This window comes from Symphalangus syndactylus, chromosome 21, assembly GCF_028878055.3.
Source record: "Symphalangus syndactylus isolate Jambi chromosome 21, NHGRI_mSymSyn1-v2.1_pri, whole genome shotgun sequence".
NCBI classification, from domain to species: Eukaryota; Metazoa; Chordata; class Mammalia; order Primates; family Hylobatidae; genus Symphalangus; species Symphalangus syndactylus.
In genome coordinates this window covers 52,678,135-52,699,699 of record NC_072443.2, presented here as the reverse complement: position 1 = coordinate 52,699,699, position 21,565 = coordinate 52,678,135, and the positions used below count along the sequence as shown (strand labels likewise).

At 45.4% G+C, this 21,565-nt stretch overlaps 1 protein-coding gene and 1 long non-coding RNA gene across 3 annotated transcripts in view; one reads left to right on the top strand and one right to left on the bottom strand.

The window, feature by feature from the left end:
• Positions 1–9,981: 9,981 nt before the first annotated feature.
• Positions 9,982–11,209, bottom strand: LOC134735419 (uncharacterized). Its single transcript, XR_010118515.1, has 2 exons — positions 11,083–11,209; positions 9,982–10,110 (listed from the first exon to the last, which is right to left on the bottom strand). It is a non-coding gene; the product is annotated as an uncharacterized lncRNA (long non-coding RNA).
• Positions 11,210–11,469: 260 nt separating this feature from the next.
• ISY1 (ISY1 splicing factor homolog) overlaps positions 11,470–21,565 on the top strand; it is a 32,096-nt gene continuing 22,000 nt past the window's right edge. The window contains exons 1-5 of one of the 2 annotated variants that reach the window (XM_055259177.2): positions 11,470–11,650; positions 13,419–13,441; positions 14,329–14,380; positions 15,981–16,046; positions 16,226–16,268. In XM_055259177.2, coding sequence (XP_055115152.1) covers positions 11,648–11,650; positions 13,419–13,441; positions 14,329–14,380; positions 15,981–16,046; positions 16,226–16,268 — 187 coding nt within the window. In that variant the 5' untranslated portion in view covers positions 11,470–11,647. The remainder of the gene's footprint in view (positions 11,651–13,418; positions 13,442–14,328; positions 14,381–15,980; positions 16,047–16,225; positions 16,269–21,565) is intronic. The other variant, XM_055259176.2, reaches the window with a different exon arrangement.

Below are 21,565 nucleotides of genomic sequence, written 5' to 3'. Positions count from 1 at the left end.
GCTGACAGTTTGGACTTTTCTTTTTGTACTTATGTCTTCAATAATGAAAATTGCTGTTAAAAGGATGTATGGGATTTAGATACTTTTGCAAAGCTATAGAAAATTCACTTTGTAATTTATTATAATAATGCCCTTGAGTTCTGTGTTCAGTCTGAACAGGTTTTTTGGTAGTGGTGGTTTTGTTTTGTTTTTTGGAGACGGAGTCTCGCTCTGTTGCCCAGGCTGGAGTATAATGACGTGATCTTGGCTCACTGCAACCTCCACTTCCCGGGTACAAGCAATTCTTCTGCCTCAGCCTCCTGAGTAGCTGAGATTACAGGCACCCGCCACCACCCCCTGCTAATTTTTTGTATTTTTAGTAGAGACTGGGTTTCATTAAGTTGGTGGGGCTGGTCTCGAACTCCTGACCTCAGGTGATCCACTTGCCCCCCCCCCCCCCAAAGTGCTAGTGTTACAGGCGCGAGCCACCGTGTCCAGCCGATTCTGAACAGTTTTAATACCATTGTTGTTTTAGTGTTTTGTGTTTTTCCTGGGCTTTTTTTTGAGACAGAGTCTCGCTCTGTTGCCCAGGCTAGAGTGCAATGGTGCGATCTCAGCTCACTGCAGCCTCCACCCCCCACCCCCACACCCCGTTCAAGTAATTCTGCCTCAGCCTCCCAAATAGCTGGGATTACAGGTGTCCGCCACCACACCCAGCTAATTTTTGTTATTTTTAGTAGAGATGGGGTTTCACCGTGTTGGTCAGGCTGGTCTCCAACTGTTGCCCTCAGGTGATCCACTGTGCCCATCTTTTCCTGGGTTTCATAAGGATCTGAAGTGGTGTGGATTCCTTGTTTTTGCTAGTATCTCATTTAGAGTTGAGATGGACCTTAAAACTCATCTGTTTTAACTCACTTTTTAATAGATGAGTTAAACTTAATTTACTTGAGGATGTACAGTTAGAGCCTGGAACTTCAACCATTATTCACTCCCCATGTCCTCTGTTTCCCCCCACTTTGAAATTAAATGCAGTTAGCGTCATATACTTTTTCCATTTAGTTAATTTTCCCCCTCCATGTGATTCTTTCCTTTGGGTATGAGTTTTTCATCCTTCTTGCAGGGTTCTGTCAGTTCATGGTATAGTGCTTCAGTGTTAAAATGGTGGTGTCTCAGCTGTGCTGTGCACATTCCAATCTTGTCAAATTAATAGTCCCGAGCAAGCAAGAAAAAGAGGTAATAACATACTCATTTCTTTATGAATATAAGCTTATAATATTTTTTCATGTGCTATTTTTACTGAGCAAATTGTATGTCTCATGTTAACACAATAAATATCTTGACAATTTTATTTTCTACCATATATATGAAACAGCATAAGGAAAGACTTGTTTTCGAAGGCATCACTGTTAGGTTGGGGGAAAGACTTATTTTTGAAGGCATCACTGTTAAATGAGGTTTGGGGGCTGGTGTGCACATGGAGTTATTTCCCCCCAAATTCTGGGCCTCTTGTAGGAAAACCTAAAACATAGCAAATGGGATATGTTGTTATGGCTCTTTAGGTCAGCTTAGTTCTCGTTAATAATACTTTCTCCGGCCGGGCGCGGTGGCTCATGCTTGTAATCTCAGCACTTTGGGAGGCTGAGGCGGGCGGATCACAAGGTCAGGAGATCGAGACCACGGTGAAACCCCGTCTCTACTAAAAATGCAAAAAAAAAAAATTAGCCGGGTGTGGTGGCGGGTGCCTGTAGTCCCAGCTACTCGGAGAGGCTGAGGCAGGAGAATGGCGTGAACCCGGGAGGCGGAGCTTGCAGTGAGCCGAGATTGCGCCACTGCACTCCAGCCTGGGCGACAGAGCGAGACTCCGTCTCAAAAAAAAAAATACTTTCTCCTGCGTTAATCACAGCTTTATGTGTTGGGAAGGGAAAAAGTAAAGTGGGTTGATCAAAATTTAGAACTCCTTTGCTTCATGCACGCATTCCTTGTGCTGAATTTGTAGTACTTTAATTGCCTTTTGAGGCCTTTTGAAACAACATAAGGACCTATTCACAGGAGACCACAAAGTGTTCCTTTATAAGATCAAATTTATTTGCATTGACCTTGATGACTGGAAAGCAAATGCAACATGAAAATGTATATTTTACAGAGAAATCAGCTAATTAAAAGGAGTCATGCTGGGCGTGGTGGCTTACGCCTGTAATCCCAGCACTTTGGGAAGCCAAGATGGGTGGATCATGAGGTCAGGAGTTGGAGACCAGCCTGGCCGACATGGGGAAACCCCATCTCTACCGAAAATACAAATATTAGCCAGGTGTGGTGTCACATGCCTTCTCAGCTACTCAGGAGGCTGAGGCAGGAGAATACCTCGAACTGGGAGGCAGAGGTTGCAGTGAGCCAAGATTGGCGCCATTGCACTCCATTCTGGGGAACAGACAGACTCCGTCTCAAAAAAAAAAAAAATCAGTACAATGAACCCGTATATGTTCTCGATCTAGATTTAACAATACCATTATCATACTTAATGTATCTAAACATTATTCACTAGTATCTGATATACTATATTCAAATAGCATAATTGTGTCTAAGAAGTGTTATGTAGCTACTTTTTCCAAACCAGGATCCAGTCAGCGTTTATGAGTTGCATTAGGTTAATGTGTTTTTCTTATTTTGAGAAGGAGTCTCGCTCTGGAGTTCAGTAGCATGACCTTGGCCCACTGCAACCTGCGCCTCCTGGGTTCAAGCAATTCTCGTGCCTCAGCCTCCTGAGCAGCTGAGATAACAGCTGCCTGCCACCAAGCCCAGCTAATTTTTTTAGTAGAGACAGGGTTTCACCCTGTTGGGCAGGTTGGTCTCTAACTCGACCTCAAGTGATCCGCCCACCTCAGCACCCCCCAAAGTGCTGGGATTACAGGTGTGAGCCACCGTGCCCGGCCAGATTAATCGGTTTCTTTAGTTTGTCTTACTCTCCTAACTTAACTGTTAGGAGGCTATAACAATTTTTTTGGAATGTCCTCTGTTTACTGGTTTCCTTATGGTATCATTTAACTTGTTTTTCTATATCTCTGTATTTCCTGGTCTAGAGGCTAAATTACTAGGTTCAGCTTAAAGTTTTTGCCTTTTTTTTTTTTTTTTTTTTTTTTGAGAGAGTCTTGCTATGGGCACCCAGGCTGGAGTGCAGTGTCTTAACCATAGCTCCCTGTAGCCTTCAACTCCTGGGCTCAAGGGATCCTCCCACTTTCAGCCTCCATAGTAGCTGGGACTACAGGTGTGTGCCACCAAGCCTGGCTAATTTTTTAATTTTCTGGTAGAGACGAGGTCTTGCAGCCAGGCACCGTGGCTCACGCTTGTAATCCCAGCACTTTGGGAAGCCGAGGCAGACGAATCACCTGAGGTCAGGAATTCAACACCAGCCTGGCCAACATGGCGAAACCCCATCTCTACCAAAAATACAAAAATTAGCGGGGTGTGGTGGCAGTCCCTGTAATCCGAGCTACTCAGGAGGCTGAGGCAGAAGAATCACTTGAACCTGGGAGGTGGAGGTTGCAGTGAGCCGAGATCGTGTCACTGCACTCTAGCCTGGGGGATAGCGCGAGACTCTGCCTCCAAAAAAAAGAAAAAAAGAGATGAAGTCTTGCTATGTTGCCTGGGCTGCTCTGAAACTACTGGCCTGAAGTGATCCTCCTGCCTTTGCCTCCTAAAGTGCAGGAATTATACACAAGAGCCACTGTGTCCAGCCTAGTAATTCTTTAGTGGCATGAATAAGTCTGTGTTTAATTTTCTTCACTTAAAATTAGCCGGGCATGGTAGCGGGCGCCTGTAGTCCCAGCTACTGGGGAGGCTGAGGCAGGAGAATCACGTGAACCCGGGAGGTGGAGCTTGCAGTGAGCCGAGATCCCGCCACTGCACTCCAGCCTGGGCGACAGAGCGAGACTCCGTCTCAAAAAAAAAATTTTTTTTCTTCACTTGATGAAAATATTTTTTCTAATTTGTTTTTTTTTTGAATCGAGATCCAAATGCTCTGTATACATGTGTTTTGTAATGTCTCTTAAGTGTCTAAGTCTCTAACAGTTTCCTGTCTTTACTGAAGAAAACCTGAGGTTGATCCTATGACCTATATTTGGCTGATTGTATCATTGTGATATTGTTTCACATGATTTTTAATCCCCGTGATTTTTGTAAAATGGTAAATTCAGAAGGTTGATTTTACGTATATATAAACCTATATATATATATATATGTTCTGTTTTTTTTTCTTTCTTTTTTGAGACAGTCTTGCCTTGTTGCCCAGGTTGGAGTGCAGTGGCGCTATCTCGGCTCATTACAACCTCTGATTCCCAAGTAATTCTCCTGCCTCAGCCTCCCAAGTAGCTGGGATTATAGGTGCCTTGCCATCACGGCAGGCTAGTTTTTTTTTCCTTTGCGTTGGAATCTCGCTCAGTCGCTAAGGCTGGAGTGCTGTGGGAGCGTGATCTTGGCTCACTGCAACCTCCACCTCCCGGGTTCAAACAATATACCTGGCTAACTTTTGTATTTTTAGTAGAGATGGGGTTTCTGCATGTTGGCCAGGCTGGTCTCCAACCCCGGACTTCAAATGATCCGCCTGCTTCGGCCTCCCAGAGTGCTGGGATTACAGGCGTGAGCCACTTCACCCGACCTCTTTTTCTTTCTTTTAGACAAAAATATATCACAGGAAATGCAGTGTGCTTCCTGTTGCATCATATCAAGAGGTGCAAAATGTCAGGTTTTAGTTTTGGTGATCATAATCAGTTGGTTCGGTGATTTCAGTTTTGTCCATTCATCTTGAAGTTCCCCATTAATCTTGTACTAAGTGGTTTTTACGGTTTGAGAGCCATGGATGATAGATATCCTGGATGACTTCAGTTATTAGGAACAATTAATGGAAGAATTCTAAATCATTTAAAATGCAAGCTCAGGGGAGAAGACTCCCAGGAATTAATGTGTGCTCATTCTTTTCTTTTTTCCTTCCGTCTGTGCCTCCCTCCCGCCCTTCCTTTTTTTTTTTTTTTTTTTTTTTTTTGACAGTCGCCCTGTTTCCCAGGCTGGAGTGCAGTGGCACAATCTCTGTTCACTGCAACCTCCGCCTCCCAGGTTCATGCAATCCTCCTGCCTCAGCCCCCCTAGTAGCTGGGATTACAGGTGCCCACCACCAAGCCTGGCTAATTTTTTTTTTTTTTTTTTTTGAGACGGAATCTCGCTCAGTTGCTCAGGGTGGAGTGCAGTGGTGCTATCTCGGCTCACTGCAACCTCCGCCTCCCGGGTTCAAGTGATTCTCCCACCTCAGCCTCCCAAGTAGCTGGGATTAACAGGTGTGCACCACCACGCCCAGCTAATTTTTGTATTTTTAGTGGAGGCAGGGTTTCACCGTGTTGGCCAGGCTGGTCTTTAACTCGTGACCTCAGGTGATCCACCCACCTTGGCCTCCCAAAGTGCTGGGATTACAGGTGTGAGCCACCATGCCCAGCCTATTTTTTTATTATTTTTTTCTGAGGTGGAGTTTCACTCTTGTTGCTCAGGCTGGAGTACAATGGCGCGATCTAGGCTCACTGCAACCTCTGCCTACTGGGTTCACGCGATTCTCCTACCTCAGCCTCCCGAGTAGCTGGGATTACAGGTGCCTGCCACCACACCTGGCTAATTCTTATATTTTTAGTAGAGACAGGGTTTCACCATGTTGGCCAGGCTGGTCTTGAACTCCTGACCTCAGGTGATCCGCCCGCCTTGGCCTCCCAAAGTGCTGGGATTACAGGCATGAGCCACCTTGCCTGGCCTGCCTGTTATATATTATTCAAGGCAGAGTCTTGTTCTGTTGCCCAGGCTGGTCTCAAACTCCTGGGCTCAAGCAGTCCTCCTGCCTTGGCCTCCCAAAGTGCTGGGTAGAATGCTATCTCAGATCATCATGGTGGTAGTTTCTGGTTGTTTGGCTGCTAGTGTTTGGGGGTTAGAAAATTTACATCTTTGGGAGGGTACTATTCTGTCTGGCTTCTGGCCCCCAAAGTTTCACATCCATTTCACATATAAAATGCATGTATTCTATTCCAAATTACCCAAAGTATCAGCACATTGATACTTTTGTGAAATCTTTTTTTTTTTTTTTTTTGAGACGGTGTCTCGCCCTGTCGCCCAGGCTGGACTGCAGTGGCGCAGTCTCGGCTCACTGCAAGCTCCGCCTCCCGGGTTCACGCCATTCTCCTGCCTCAGCCTCTCCGAGTAGCTGGGACTACAGGCTCCTGCCACCACGCCTGGCTAATTTTTTTGTATTTTTAGTAGAGACGGGGTTTCACCGTGGTCTCGATCTCCTGACCTCGTGATCTGCCCGCCTCGGCCTCCCAAAGTGCTGGGATTACAAGCGTGAGCCACCGCGCCCGGCCGTTTTGTAAAATCTTTGATAATTGGGGTGGCGGATGTGAGTAAAATCTCTACATCTCATCAGTTCCACCTGAGGATATCCTCAGGCTCAAGCCTTTTCTTATGTTTTGTCTTTTTTCTCACAGTCCAAGCTGGCAGTGTTTCTGCTGGTATAAAATTCTCAAGAACCTTGTGAGTCTCCTTTGTGTGTCGTGGGAATTCATTCCGTTAGACAAACAGGAGGCTCTTCCACAGACAGATGGGATAATCTCATCTCTATTTCTGGTTTCTGCTGAGATGGTTGTGTCAGTTGCCTAGTCTCTTCAAAGAGCCCTCAGTATGAATGAATATTCTGATTTTTTGATTTTTCTGAGGCACTAGAAAAAGGTTGTACAACTGCACCCTTGGCTTTTTCTCCAGAGCACACATTCCTTGCAGTGAATCCCCTAATTTTAGCACCGTTTGCTATATGGAAGACAGAATTTCCCAAATCAAGTACTGTTTCCTTTTAGCTTAATAGTTCTTCCCTCAATCTTTTTTTTTTTTTTTTTTGCATTTTATATAAGCAGTAGGAAGAAACCAGAAAAGCTCCCGAGCTAAATATCCAAGTTCGTTGTTTACAAGTTCTGCTTTCCTTATAACTGTAGGACACAATTCAGCTAAGTTTCTCCCACTATTTGAGGACCCCCTTTCCTCCTATTTCCAGTAGCATGCTCCTCACTTCCTTCTGAGCCCTATCAAGATTTTTTTTTTTTCCCCTCGAGATGGGGTCTTGCTCTGTCACCCAGGCTGGAGTGCAATGGTGCGATCTTGGCTTACTGCCACCCCCGCCTCCCGGGTTCAAGCGATTCTCCTGCCTCAGCCTCCTGAGTAGCTGGGATTACAGGCATCCATTACCACGCCTGGCTAATTTTTGTATTTTTAGTAGGGACAGGGTTTCATCATATTGGTCAGGCTGGTCTCGAACTCCTGATCTCAGGTGATCCACCTGCCTTGGCCTCCCAAAGTGCTGGGATTACAGGTGTCAGCCACCGCGCCCGGCCTGGCCCCCCTCTTTTTTTTTTTTTTTTTTTTTTTGAGACAGAGTCTTGCTCTGTTGCCTAGGCTGGAGTGCAGTGGCACAATCTCGGCTCACTGCAAGCTCCGCCTCCCGGGTTCACGCCATTCTCCTGCCTCAGCCTCTCCGAGTAGCTGGGACTACAGGCGCCCACCACCACGCCCGGCTAATTGTTTGTATTTTTAGTAGAGACGGGGTTTCACCGTGGTCTTGATCTCCTGACCTCGTGATCCGCCCGCCTCGGCCTCCCAAAGTGCTGGGATTACAGGCGTGAGCCACCGCGCCCGGCCTGGCCCCCCTCTTACAAGTTTACTTGTGATTGGCAGGGTGCAGTGGCTCACGCCTGTAATCCCAGCACTTTAGGAGGGTGAGGGGGGTGATCTTGAGGTCAGGAGTTTGAGACCAGCCTGGCCAACATGGTGAAACCCCATCTCTACTTAAAATACAAAAATTAGCTGGGCATGGTGGCGGGCACCTGTCACCCAGCTACTTGGGAGGCTGAGTCAGGAGAATCACTTGAACCCGAGAGGCGGATGTTGCAGTGAGCTGAGATTGCGCCATTGCACTCCAGCCCGGGCGACAGTGTGAGACTCCATCTCCAAAAAAAAAAAAAAGAATACTTGTGATACTTGTGGTTGCATTGGGGCTGTCGGATAATCTGGAATAATCTTTCCGTCTCAAATCTTTTTTGTTTTGTTTTTTGTTTTGGTTTTTCAAGACAGAGTTTCGCTCTGTTGCCCAGGCTGGAGTGCAGTGGTGCAATCTCGGCTCACTGCAAGCTCTGCCTCCTGGGTTCACGCCATTCTCCTGCCTCAGCCTGCCGAGTAACTGGGACTACAGGCACCCCCCCACCACAGCCGGCTAATTTTTTGTATTTTTAGTAGAGACGTGGTTTCACCGTGTTAGCCAGGATGGTCTCGATCTCCTGACCTTGTGATCCACCCGCCTTGGCCTTCCAAAGTGCTGGGATTACAGGCATGAGTCACGGCACCCGGCCTCAAATGTTTTTTTTTTTTTTTTGAGGCAGAGTCTCACTCTGTTGCCCAGGATGGAGTGCAGTGTTGTGATCCGGCTCACTGCAACCTCCACCTCCTGGGTTCAAGCGATTCTCCTGCCTTAGCCTCCTGAGTAGCTGGGATTACAGGCATTCACCGCTGTGTCCAGCTGATTTTTGTATTTTTAGTAGAGATGAGGTTTCACCATGTTGGACAGGCTGGTCTGGAACTAATGACCTCAGGTAATCCACCCGCCTCAGCCTCCCAAAAGCATTACAGGCATGAGCCACCACACCCGGCCCTATCTCAAGCTTCTTAACTGCACCTGCTAAATCCCTTTTGCCATGTAAGGTAACATACTAACAGGTTTCAGAGATTAGGATGTGGACATTTTGGGGGGCTGTTTTTCTGCCTGCAATACCTGCTCTCCAGTGAATCCATGTTTAGTGGAGGACAACATTTGAGGCACTTACATGGATGCTAGGGGACATATATGTGAATGTTAGGCAAAAGTCCTGCCTGAAGCCGGAAAATACCTTTTTAATATTAGTTTTTTTCACCCAATTTGATGTATTATTCTATCCCACTTAAAATACATGAACTAATAAAACCAGATTTTTTTCACCTGTGTGGTTGCTGTTCGGGAATGTAGGCTTAATGTTGTCTCACATCAGCATCTGTATGTGAGATTTTCTAATTTTTGTAACCAGATGTAAATCATAGCAGCTTCGTTGGCCAAATCCATCCTGCTGGCCAGTTTACAACTGCTGCTTTAGAATTAGTGATGTGATCCAATGACAGATCATAGTTGGGATTGGAATCCCGGATGTTTAAACGGTCTCAAATGGTAAGTAGGCATCAATCAGTCAGATTAGTCAAGTGGCAGGGGGGATAAAGGATGGGGTGCTGCAGGCAAAAGGAGCCTCATGAACAAAGGCAAGATCAGTGTGAGCAGAGAAAGGAAGGCCATTTAGCAGACTGGCAAGATAGGTCTGACTCTTATTGGTTGCAACCCTAAAGAATTTTACATAAATCTTCACATAACTAAAGATTTAAGTGGGCTGGAGGCAAGGCCTTATTCTCGTCCACCCAATGATGTCACCAAACACTAAATCTTGTCTCCTGAGCTCTAAAGTGGCTGACGGTATTACCTTTTGTCTGACATCCAGCAGGATCTATTTTCTCCAGCATTGCAAGCAGATCTCAAGACTCATTCTGACTAGGTCAGCTTGGGTCTTAAGCCTACCAGTCACTATGCCTAGGGAGATGGGATGGATGGATTAGCTTAATCTAGCGCTTGATCCATACTTAAAGCTGGGGATGTAGTTCCCTTCCCCACAACCAGAGGGCTCCCCAAATGGAACAGATGAGTGGGTATGGGGAGTAGATGCTAGGACAACATAGGTAACACCTCTTGAATCCTGTTAATATGTGATCTCTGCATCCTAGAGTCAGCGACTTAATGGATAAAGGTGGTATGGACATGTTGAGAAGGCCTCATTTGAGTGAGGAATGACCCTGCTTGTTTCAGATCAGGTATTTAAGGTAAAAGTTAAGCTGCTTGAACAAAAGACCCCCAAATGCAGAGGCCTTAACAAGACATGTTTTTATTTTTCTCATTTTGCAGAGCTCAGTGTTCCAGGGCTGGGAGGGGGGACTCTGGCATCTTCACAATACTTCCATTTCTGAATTCAGGTTGGCTGATCCCATGGACACCTGTCAGTCAGCAGAGAAAGGAAAAGGGCAAGGGATGTATATTTTTGTCATGGCTTCATCTAAGTGACACACATTCCTCTGACTCGATTCTCATTGGCCATTATAAATCATAAACCAGATAGGTGGGAGGATGGGGTCTGTAGTGGGTGGTCGTATGCCCACTTAAAACTTGTCATATTTCAGGTATGAGATTCTGGTGACTATTCTAAGTACTTTTCCTGTCCTGTCTGATCCTGAACCACATGTCAGCTGCTTCTCTCTTTGGCTTGTGCCTCCTGGCTGCTGCTAGGTTGCCCATCACTAGTTAGGTCCCGTGGTGGAGGGAGTCCCTGCAGCTGAGGCACCATGCTTGAAAGGGGAAAGCGGCTGTAACTGAATTTGCTGCGGGCCCTCACCTGAATTCCCCACCACAGTTCCCCTCGTTGCTGACACCATGCGGGAGTAACCATTAGAACGTCTCCTACCAGGGACCTCTCCTGTCTTCCTGGTCCTTGTCTAACGATCTTCTGGTCCCAGCAATGTGCTCAGGACACAGTGACCGCACTCATCCAACCACTCTCCTCCCCTAAGTGGCACTTTTTGCCTGGAACTTAAATTTTTATTTTAAAAAAGGATGACCTCAAGCATCGTCCAGCTCTGAAAGGCCCCGCGATTCCAACAGACCAGCTCAGAAAAACTAGAAATGGCCCTAAGAAGTGACAGGGAAACGTGAAGAAGTTTACGAAGCCCGGCCAGCTCCAACTCCTGCAGGACGCACACTCCAGCTCCCACTAGGGGAGCTGCCAGGGCCGTAGATCCCTTGTCGCAGAGATGAGGTCGAGTAATTTCCAAAAGGGGATATTTGTTCTCACAGAAGAACCAAGAAGGAAGCCAGTGGGATTAGAGTAGCGGCAATAACTTAGCCTTCCACATAACGGCGCCCAGCGCCGCCTGCTCCCGCAGTACCGATAGTGAACGAAAGACATTTTGTACCGCCTGTTTCCAAAGCTAAGACCCGCCGACTGGGCTGAGTCCGAAAACCGCCAGCCCCTCTGCGCAAGCCCGATCACATGCCGGAGCGCCGGAATTTCCTCTCTCCCAATCTCCGGCCGGATCTCCCTTTCACTTCCGGTCCTTCCTTTCACTTCCGGCCCTCCCTGTCACTTCCGGTCATCCCTTTCACTTCCGGTCCCTTTCTTTTACGTTTCCGACAAAACATCAGGCTCTGTGGGCAGTTAGAATCTTCAGTTCCTGTGAGCGTCGGCTTCGTCTGGGCACTTCTGGTACTCCCGTTCACTTCCTGTCCTTTCTTTTACGTTTCCGACAAAACAGTGTCTGTGGGCAGCTAGAATCTTCAGTTCCTGTGAGCTTCCGCTTCGTCTGGGCACTTCCGGTACTCCAGTTCACCTCCGGTCCTTTTCTTTTACATTTCCGACAAAACGCCAGTGTCTGTGGGTAGTTAGAATCTTCAGGTCCTGTGAGCGTCGGCGTTTTCTGGGCCTGTGGAGTTTCTTGGACAGGGGCCGCGGGGCTCCAGGACGGCGCCCTTAGCATCACCATGGTGAGTAGGGTGGGCGGGTGAGGGAGCGAGTGAATGGGCGGGCGGGCACGGGGGGCGCCCAGTCCACCTGGGGTGCTCATTCGGTAGAGTCTCAGGCGTGCAGTGCTGAGGGCTTCAGGTTCCTTGGTGTAACGAGGGGATTCTCTTCCTGCCTCGGTTAGCTGTCACAAATTGGAAAACTGGAAACTCGGGAGCCGCTTTACCGTCCTGGACAGTCTTAATCCGGATGAAGCTCTTTACGTTAACCTGAAGGAAATTGAGACACAGAGAAGCGCTAGGTCCCGCTCCGAGTTACGGTGCATAGTGTGGGCCGGCTGTTTGTCCCTAAATACCACAGAGAAGATTAAGAGCAGTTGTGACTATATGTTTCTGGGATTATTTCATTTATGTCCGTTCTCAGTCTGCTCCATAATATACAGACATCACGAGGGTAGGGTCTTTTCCTTATTGCTTCCTTAATGTCTGACACAGAGTCGTTGCAGATGTTCAGTAACTATTGAATAAATGAATGGCATAGACAGAAAGTGTTCTATGAGGGTGTGCTCTCTGTGGTCTGGCGTCATTTGTTGGTTTCTTTATTTCTTCAAGAGGCATTTACGATATGTAAATATAAGAATACACGTAATATTGGCTACTGTTTTATTTTCATTAAGTGAAGCCCCTATAAGAAACACGGGGTGTCACGGTTAGGTTATAAGAGATATATTGGAAGCCACTGTAGATTGATGAGCACAAGCTCCCAAGAAAAAGAGAGAAACCAGTGGAATAGAAGTAGCGGTTTCGCGGGAGGCTGAAGCAGGAGAATGGCGTGAACCCGGGAGGCGGAGTTTGCAGTGAGCCGAGGTCGCGCCACTGCACTCTAGCCCGGGCGACAGAGCGAGACTCCGTCTCAAAAAAAAAAAAAAAAAAAAAAAGTAGTAGCCGTTTCTGTGAGAAGGTATATCCCAAATTACTGCTGTGTTCGCCTATCTACCAAGCATTTGCCAAGTTTGTTTCTGTGTCAGTTGAAGGAGAGAATCTCAAAAGAGATTTCAATTGAACTCGATTTTGCTGAGTGTCTATAAATTGCATGCCTGGTGTATTTGTCTCATGAAGATACCGTGACAGCTCTGTAAGATGAGGTATGATCTCTATTGTAAAGATGGGGAAACTGAGTGATAGAGAGACTACTTCTCACAGATGGTAAGTGGAAGAACTGGGAATGTAAGTCCCTGACTTAGCCAGGACTCTTTCTACCTAGACTACAATCCAGAAAACTCGTTCTCTGTCGGACACTGTGTTTCAGGGATAATTAAGTTGACATTTAGTGTGACAGTACTTACATAAAACTTACTTTACGAAAGGCAGTCTTCAGACTTATTTTCCCCAAATACTACTGGCAGGAAACAGGCAATTGTGATGCTGGGTGTTAAATGCCACAGTAAGTATAATCCTTGATAGAGAACACCAGCCTAACTGGGAAGAAGGGGTCACAGAATAATGTTCTGGGTGGTCATGACACAAGTAAAATTTGAAGGAAGAATAATGCAAGTTAGCCAGATACAAGGTGTTAGTGTCAGTGGAGGAGTAAAGATTTTAAGTAGAGGGAGGAGCAGCCTTGGTCACAGGATTTGGACATCTTTTGATTTTTGTTTATTGTTGTTCATATAGTACTTCAAGTGGTTTGCTTGTGATTGTATTCTTGTAAAACTTTTCACTAAAAAGTAAATGGCAAGAAAAAAATATATTTTAAACATGGACATTTTTCTTCTCTTTTCTCTCTTTCCAGGCCCGAAATGCAGAAAAGGCCATGTAAGTATCAACTTGTTTTTGGCTGTAAATTTTTTGTAACTTAATAACCACCATGTAACTCTGTGTATTTCTTCTTTTTGGTATATGAGCCTTTTGAGAAGCTGTTTCTTTCTTTACATATGTTAAAAATAGCATTCCTGTTTTTGCCCATTTGTTTTCTCCATTTATGTGTTTTCTCACAGTTTCCAGAACTTAAACACTGGATGAACATTTGTTCACCTGTGGTTGGTGCAGGGGTTGTGAGAGTGACAGCCAGGGAACACCATGATGTTAGTCTTTTAACACCTGGATGTAGTGCTTATCACAGTGGTCTGATAAGTAGAGTTTCCCACAGTCCTTATGTGTAGTGTAAGTAAAATAGATTCTTGGGTGTTCAGGAATACAAATTGCCTCATAATCCCTACTCCTGAGAACATGGAAATCCCTAACTACTCTCTGGTTTCTTTTTTTTTTTTTTTTTTTTTTTTTTTGAGACGGAGTCTCGCTCTGTCACCCAGGCTGGAGTGCAGTGGCGCAATCTCGGCTCACTGCAAGCTCCGCCTCCCAGGTTCACGCCATTCTCCTGCCTCAGCCTCTCTGAGTAGCTGGGACTACAGGCGCCCGCCACTACGCCCGGCTAATTTTTTTTTGTATTTTTAGTAGAGACGGAGTTTCACCGTGGTCTCGATCTCCTGACCTCGTGATCCGCCCGCCTCGGCCTCCCAAAGTGCTGGGATTACAAGCGTGAGCCACTGCGCCCGGCCAACTACTCTCTGGTTTCTTAATTACAATCTATATATATGAATGACATTAAATATGGTCATAAGCAGATCTACCCCATCCAGGAACATGGGTAATGAGAAGTCTGTGTGAGCAGGATCTAATGGAGTCTTTTCTATCCCTGGTAGGACGGCCTTAGCAAGATTTCGCCAGGCTCAGCTGGAAGAGGGAAAAGTGAAGGTTGGTGTAAATCTTCCTCATGAATTGTAAAGTATCAAGTATAAATGCAGGCTGGGCGCAGTGGCTCATGCCTGTAATCCTGATACTTTGGGAGGCTGAGGTGGGTGGATCACTTGAGTCTAGGAGTTTGAGACCAGTCTGGGCAACATGGCAAAATCCCTTCTTTACAAAAAATACAAAGATTAGCCTAGCCAGGCATGGTGGCGCCGCCTGTAGTCCCAGCTACTGGGGAGGATGAGGCAGGAGAATCGCTTGAATGCGGGAGTCTTACATTGCAGGGAGCCATGATCATGCCACTGCACTCCAGCCAGGGTGACACAGTGAGAACCTGTCAAAAAAAAAAAAAAAGTAGGGTGCAGTGGCTCACGCCTGTAATCCCAGCACTTTGGGAGGCTGAGGGAGGTGGATCACTTGAAGTCAGGAGTTTGAGGCCAGCCTGGCTAACATGGTGAAACCCTGTCTCTACTAAAAATACAAAAATTAGCTGGGCATGGTGGCAGGCACCTGTAATCCCAGCTACTTGGGAGGCTGAGGCAGAAGAATCACTTGAGCCCTGGAGACGGAGGTTGCAGTGCACCAAGAGCGCGCTGCTGCACTCCAGGTCAACAGACTTCAAACTTCAAAATTTCCTGTTTCTTATCTGTACCTGCTGACGCTCTTGAGAGTCTGTACACTTGAATTCCAATACCTCCCCATAGCTGAGGCAGGGTGATGGAGCTGGCTGCTTGTTTTTCAGTTTCTTCTGTATTATGATGACTGGGCCCAGCCCCGCACCCCCCACCTTTTTTTTTTTTTTTTTTTTTTTTTTTTGAGATGGACGCTCTGTCGCTTAGGCTGGAGTGCAGTGGCATGATCTTGGCTCACTGCAACCTCCATCTCCCTGGTTCAAGCAATTCCCCTGCCTCAGCCTCCTGAGTAGCTGGAATTATAGGCACATATCACCACACCCAGCTAATTTTTTTGTATTTTTAGTAGAGATGGGGTTTCACCATGTTGGCCAGAGTGGTCTCAAACTCCAGGCCTCAGGCAATCTGCCTGCCTCGACCTCCCAAAGTGGGGATTACAGGGATGAACTGCCATGCCTGGCCTGATGACTGAGTCCTTTATTACTCCAGCTCTAATATTGAATAGAGACTGGAGTATGATGTGGAGAACAGCTGTAAGCTGAAACCGGTAAATTATTTCATTTCTTAGAGACTCATCCAAATTAGAGATAATATATACCATTTGGATTTTTTTAAATTTTATATACACACGTATATGAATACACCCATATTTATGTATGTTTGTTTTAAACACTGATAGAAATTGTTTCTTAAGGTACTATAAATATGCCATGAAATAGCTATAACCTAGTTTAGCTATCTGTCTATTGCAGGACAGTTAAGTTCTTTCCAATACTAAATACAATGCAATCAATGTTTTTCCTAAGGAGAGATTGTAGAATGAGGTTTACGGCTTGATGAGGATCATCTGGAATGAAAACTTCAAATGTTTTTAGGCCATTAGATGATTTAGGCTTAAGGCCTGAATCAGTTGTGAATGTTGTATGAAACTTGTAAATAGTATAATGGAAATGTGTTACTTTTTTCTCCTTTAGGAACGAAGACCCTTTCTGGCCTCAGAATGTACTGAGCTGCCTAAAGCTGAGAAGTGGAGACGACAGGTATGTTCTGGGTAAATCTGATTTCAGTAGAAGTAACAAGTCTCTCATTTCTTCTTATTATGTAAATGACTGTTAGACCAAAAGTCTAAGTATTTTTAAATACTAATTTTGCATTATAGTTTTTCTGTGCTTTCTAACATATTCAAAAATCATTAAAATGTATTACTTTTTTTTAATAGATCATTGGAGAGATCTCTAAAAAAGTGGCTCAGATTCAGAATGGTAAGCAAACTTGTTCCTTTAAAGTGCTTGATTCTCAAATCCACAATTAGACTTGAGGACTTCAATACTCCTCTCACAATAATTAGCAGAGCAAGTAGACAGTAAATCAGTAAGGACATAGAAGAGCCAATCAATACAATCAGTCAGTTTGATGCAGTTGAAAGTTGTAGAATACTGTACCTCACAACACTGCACCTAACAAAAAAGAATATGTCTTTTTTTTTTTTTTTTTTTTTTTTTTTGAGACAGAGTCTGACTCTGTCACCCAGGCTGGAGTGCAGTGGCGCGATCTTGGCTCACTGCAAGCTCAGCCTCCTGGGTTCGTGCCATTCTCCTGCCTCAGCCTCCCGAATAGCTGGGACTACAGGCGCCCACCACCACGCCCGGCTAATTTTTTTGTACTTTTAGTAGAGACAGGGTTTCACTGTGTTAGCCAGGATGGTCTTGATCTCCTGACCTTGCGATTTGCCCGCCTCAGCCTCCCAAAGTGCTGGGATTACAGGTATGAGCCACTATGCCTGGCCTACTATATGGTCTTTTTTAAGAGCACATGGAACATTCACCAAAATAAAACATATTCTGGGCTGCAGAACAAATGTTAGCAAATTTAAAATATTTGAGGCCAGGCGCATTAGCTCACGCTTGTAATCCCAGCACTGGGGGGCCGAGGAGGGAGGATCACCTAAGGTCTGGAGTTTGAGACCAGCCTGACCAACATGGAGAAACCCCATCTCTACTGAAAATACAAAATTAGTTGGGCGTGGTGGCGCATGCTTATAATCCCAGCTACTTGGGAGGCTGAGGCAGGAGAATCGCTTGAACCCAGGAGGCGGAAGTTGTAGTGAGCCAAGATCGTGCCACTGCACTCTAGGACTCCATCTCAAAACAAACAAACAAAAAATATATATATAGCACTGCAATAATAGAAATTTATGAAAGTTTTCAAATCAGTGATCTAAGCTTCTACCCTATGAAATTAGAAAAGAAGAGCAAATTAAACCCAAAGCAAGCAGAAGGAAGGAAATAGTAAAGATAAGAAATCAATAACATTGAAAACAAGATGAATAGAGAAAACAGACCAACAGCTGGTTCTTTGAAAAGATCAGTAAAATTGATAAACTTCTAGTCAGACTGACCAAGAAAAAATATACACAAATTAAGAATATTAGGAACCAAATTGGGAATATTACTATAGAATCTATATACATTAAAAGGATAATAAGGAAATATTACAGACAATGTTATGCCCATAAATTTGACAACTTAGATGAAATAGGTCAATTCCTTACAAGACACAAATGGCCAAAGCTCACTTAAGAGAAGTGGTTCTTTTTTATTTTGAGATGGACTCTCGCTCTGTCACCCAGGCTAGCGTGCAGTGGTGAGTTCTCGGCTCACTGCAACCTCCACCTCCCTGGGTTCAAGCAATTTCTCCCACCTCAGCCTCCTGAGTAGCTGGGATTACAGGCACCCTCCATCATACCTGGCTAATTTTTGTAATTTTTTAGTAGAGACAGGGTTTCACCATGTTGAACAGGCTGGTCTTCAATTCCTGACCTCAGGTGATCCACCCTCCTCGGCCCTCCAAAGTGCTAGGATTACAGGTGTAAGCCACGGTGCCTGGCCGAGAAATAGTTCATTTTTTTTGTTTTGTTTTGTTTTGAGACGGAGTCTCGCTGTGTTGCCCAGGCTGGAGTGCAGTGGCATGATCTTGGCTCACTGCAGCCTCTGCCTCCCGGGTTCAAGCAAATCTCCTGCCTCAGCCTCCTGAGTAACTGGGCATACAGGTGCCCACCACCACGCCTGGCTAATTTTTTTTTGTATTTTTAGTAGAGAGGGGGTTTCACCATGTTAGCCAGGATGGTCTCGATCTCCTGACCTCATCATCTGCCCTCCTCAGCCTCCCAAAGTGCTGGGATTACAGGCGTGAGCCACCACACCTGGCCCTGAAGAAATTTTTGATTGTTAGAACTGGAAGGGTGCTACTGGCACACAGTGGGTAGAGGCCAGGGATGTGCTAAGCATCCTACAAATAATTATCCTAAATAAACTACAGTGTCAATAATTCTGCTGTTTAGAGACACAGTTCAAAAAGAAATGGTAAACCTGAGTAGTCCTATATCTGTTAAAGAAACTGGGGCTGTGCACCGTGGCTCACACCCGTAACCGCAGCACTTTGGGAAGCGGAGGTGGGTGGATCACCTGAGGTTAGGAGTTCAAGACCAGGCTGGCCAACATGGTGAAACCCTGTCTCTACGAAAAATAGAAAAATTAGCCAGGCATGGTGACGCATGCCTGTAGTCCCAGCTACTTGGGAGGCTGAGGCAGGAGAATCACTTTAACCCAGGAGGCAGAGGTTGCAGTGAGCCAAGATTGGGCCACTGCACTCCAGCCTGGGTGACAGAGTGACAGTACATCTCAGAAAAAAAAAAAAAAAAAGTTGGAAAGAAATTGAATTCATTTCTAAATACCTTTCTAAAAGAAAATTCCAGGCCCAGATGGCTTCACTGGTCAGTTCTACTAAATATTTAAGGAAGAAATAATACCAACTCCACATAGTTTCCTCAAGAAAATGGAAGACGGAACACTTTTTAACTCATTTTATGAATTTTAGTATCAGCATTACCCTGATGCTAAAATCAGAAAAAGATATTATGAGAAATAACTACTGACAATGTTTCCTATGAATATAGACAAAAATCTTTAATGAAATATTAGCATATCAAGCCTAGCAATGTATGGCCGGGCGCGGTGGCTCACGCCTGTAATCCCAGCACTTTGGGAGGCCGAGGTGGGTGGATTGAGAGATCAGGAGATCGAAACCATCCTGGCTAACACATGGTGAAACCCCGTCTCTACTAAAAATAGAAAAAAATTAGCCAGGCATGGTGGTGGGTACCTGTAGTCCCAGCTTCCCGGGAGGCTGAGGCAGGAGAATTGCTGGAACCTGGGAGGCGGAGCTTGCAGTGAGCCGAGATCCCACCACTGCACTCCAGCCTGGGCGACAGAGCAAGACTCCGTCTCAAAAAAAAAAACAAAACCTAGCAATGTATAAAAAGGATAATACATCACAACTAAGTAGGATTTATTCTGGAAAACCATAGTTGATTCAACATTCAAAAATAAGTTAATTCACTATGTCATTCTAAAGAAGAAAAACTGTATGATGATCTAAGTAGATGCAGAAAAAGTATTTGACAAAATCAGACGTTTATTCATGATAAGAACTCAGCAAACTGGGAATAAAAGGGAACTCTTTACCCTGATAAAGCACTTCTTTTTTTTTTTCTGAGACGGAGTTTTGCTCTTGTCACCCATGCTGGAGTGCAGTGGTGCGATTTCAGCTCAGTGCAACCTCTGCCTCTCAGGTTCAAGTGATTCTCCTGCCTCAGCCTCCTGAGTAGCTGGGATTACAGGCGCCAGCTACCATACCTAGCTAATTTTTGTATTTTCAGTAGAGACAGCGTTTTACCATGTTGGCAAGGCTGGTCTTGAATTCCTAACCTCAGGTGATCCACCCACCTTGGCCTTCCTAAGTGCTGGGATTACAGGCATGAGCCACCACACCCGGCCCTGATAAAGTACTACTAAAAATACAAAAAAATTAGCCGGGCGTGGTGGCGGGCACCTGTAGTCCTAGCTACTCGGAGAGGCTGAGGCAGGAGAATGGCGTGAACCCAGGAGGCGGAGCTTGCAGTGAGCCAAGATTGCACCACTGCACTCCAGCCTGGGTGACAGAGCGAGACTCCATCTCAAAAAAAAAAAAGAAACCCATAGCCAATAAACTATTTAATGGTGAAGAATTGAATGCTTTCCTCTTAAGATCAAGAATGAGGCAAAGACATCCATTCTCACCACTATATTCAGTGTGATGCTGGAAATCCTAGCCAGTACAGTAAAGTAAAAAAAGGAAATAAAAGGCATAAAGATTAGAAAGTAATAAATAAAACTGTCTTTATTGTAACATAGAAAATCCTATATAATTTTCTTTTTTTTGAGATGGAGTCTTGCTCTGTTGCCCAGGCTGGAGTACAGTGGCGCGGTCTCAGCTCACTGCAACCTCTGCCCCCTGAGTTCAAACGATTCTCCTGCCTCAGCCTCCTGAGTAGCTAGGACTACAGGCATGCGCCACCATGCCCGGCTAATTTTTGTATTTTTAGTAGAGACAGAGTTTCGCCATATTGGCCAGCCTGGTCTCGAACTCCCAACCTCAGGTGATCCGCCCGCCTCTGCCTCCCAAAGTACTGGGATTACAGGCGTGAGCCACCACGCCCAGCCTAAAATCCTACCTAATTTTCTATGTAGAAAATCCCAAGGAACCTACAGAAAGACTTCTAAAATGAATAAGTGAATTTATCAAGATCACAGAAAAGAAGTTCAATATACAGAATTACATATATACACATACACACCCATATATATATATATATTTTTTTTTTTTTTTTTTTGAGACAGAGTCTTGCTCTGTCACCCATGCTGGAGTGCAGTGGCCCAGTCTCGGCTCACTGCAACCTCCGCCTCCCAGGTTCAAGCTATTCTGCCTCAGCCTCTCGAGTAGCTGGGACTACAGGCATCCACCACCACACCTGGCTGATTTTTGTATTTTTAGTAGAGACAGGGTTTCACCATGTTGGCTAGGCTGGTCTGGAACTTCTGGGCGCAAGTGATCTGCCTGCTTCAGCCTCTCAAAGTGCTGGGATTACAGGTGTGAGCCACCATGCTCAGATTCAAAATTATGTTTTTATATACCAACATTGAACAGCTGGAAATACAACATTTTTTTAAAGTGCTATTTAAAAAAGCACCAAAACACAAGAAATAACTTAGGTATAAATCTTTTTTATTTTAATTTTATTTATTTATTTTTTTGAGATGGAGTCTTGCTGTGTCGTCCAGGCTGGAGTGCAGCTCACTGCAAGCTCTGTCCCCCGGGTTCATGCCATTCTCCTGCCTCAGCCTCCCGAGTAGCTGGGACTACAGGCACCCGCCACCACGCCTGGCTAATTTTTTTTGTATTTTTAGTAGAGACGAGGTTTCACCGTATTAGCCAGGATGGTCTCAATCTCCTGACCTCGTGATCCACCCGCCTCAGCCTCCCAAAGTGCTGGGATTACAGGCATGAGCCACCGCACCCAGCCATGCTTAGGTATAAATCTAACAAAATACAGTCGGGATCTGTATGCTGAAAACCAGGATGCGATGACTAAAGAAACCAAAGAAGACCTGAATGAATGGGGAGATACACTGTGCTCTTGTATGGGAAGACTTAACACAGTATAGATGTTAATTCTTTCTCT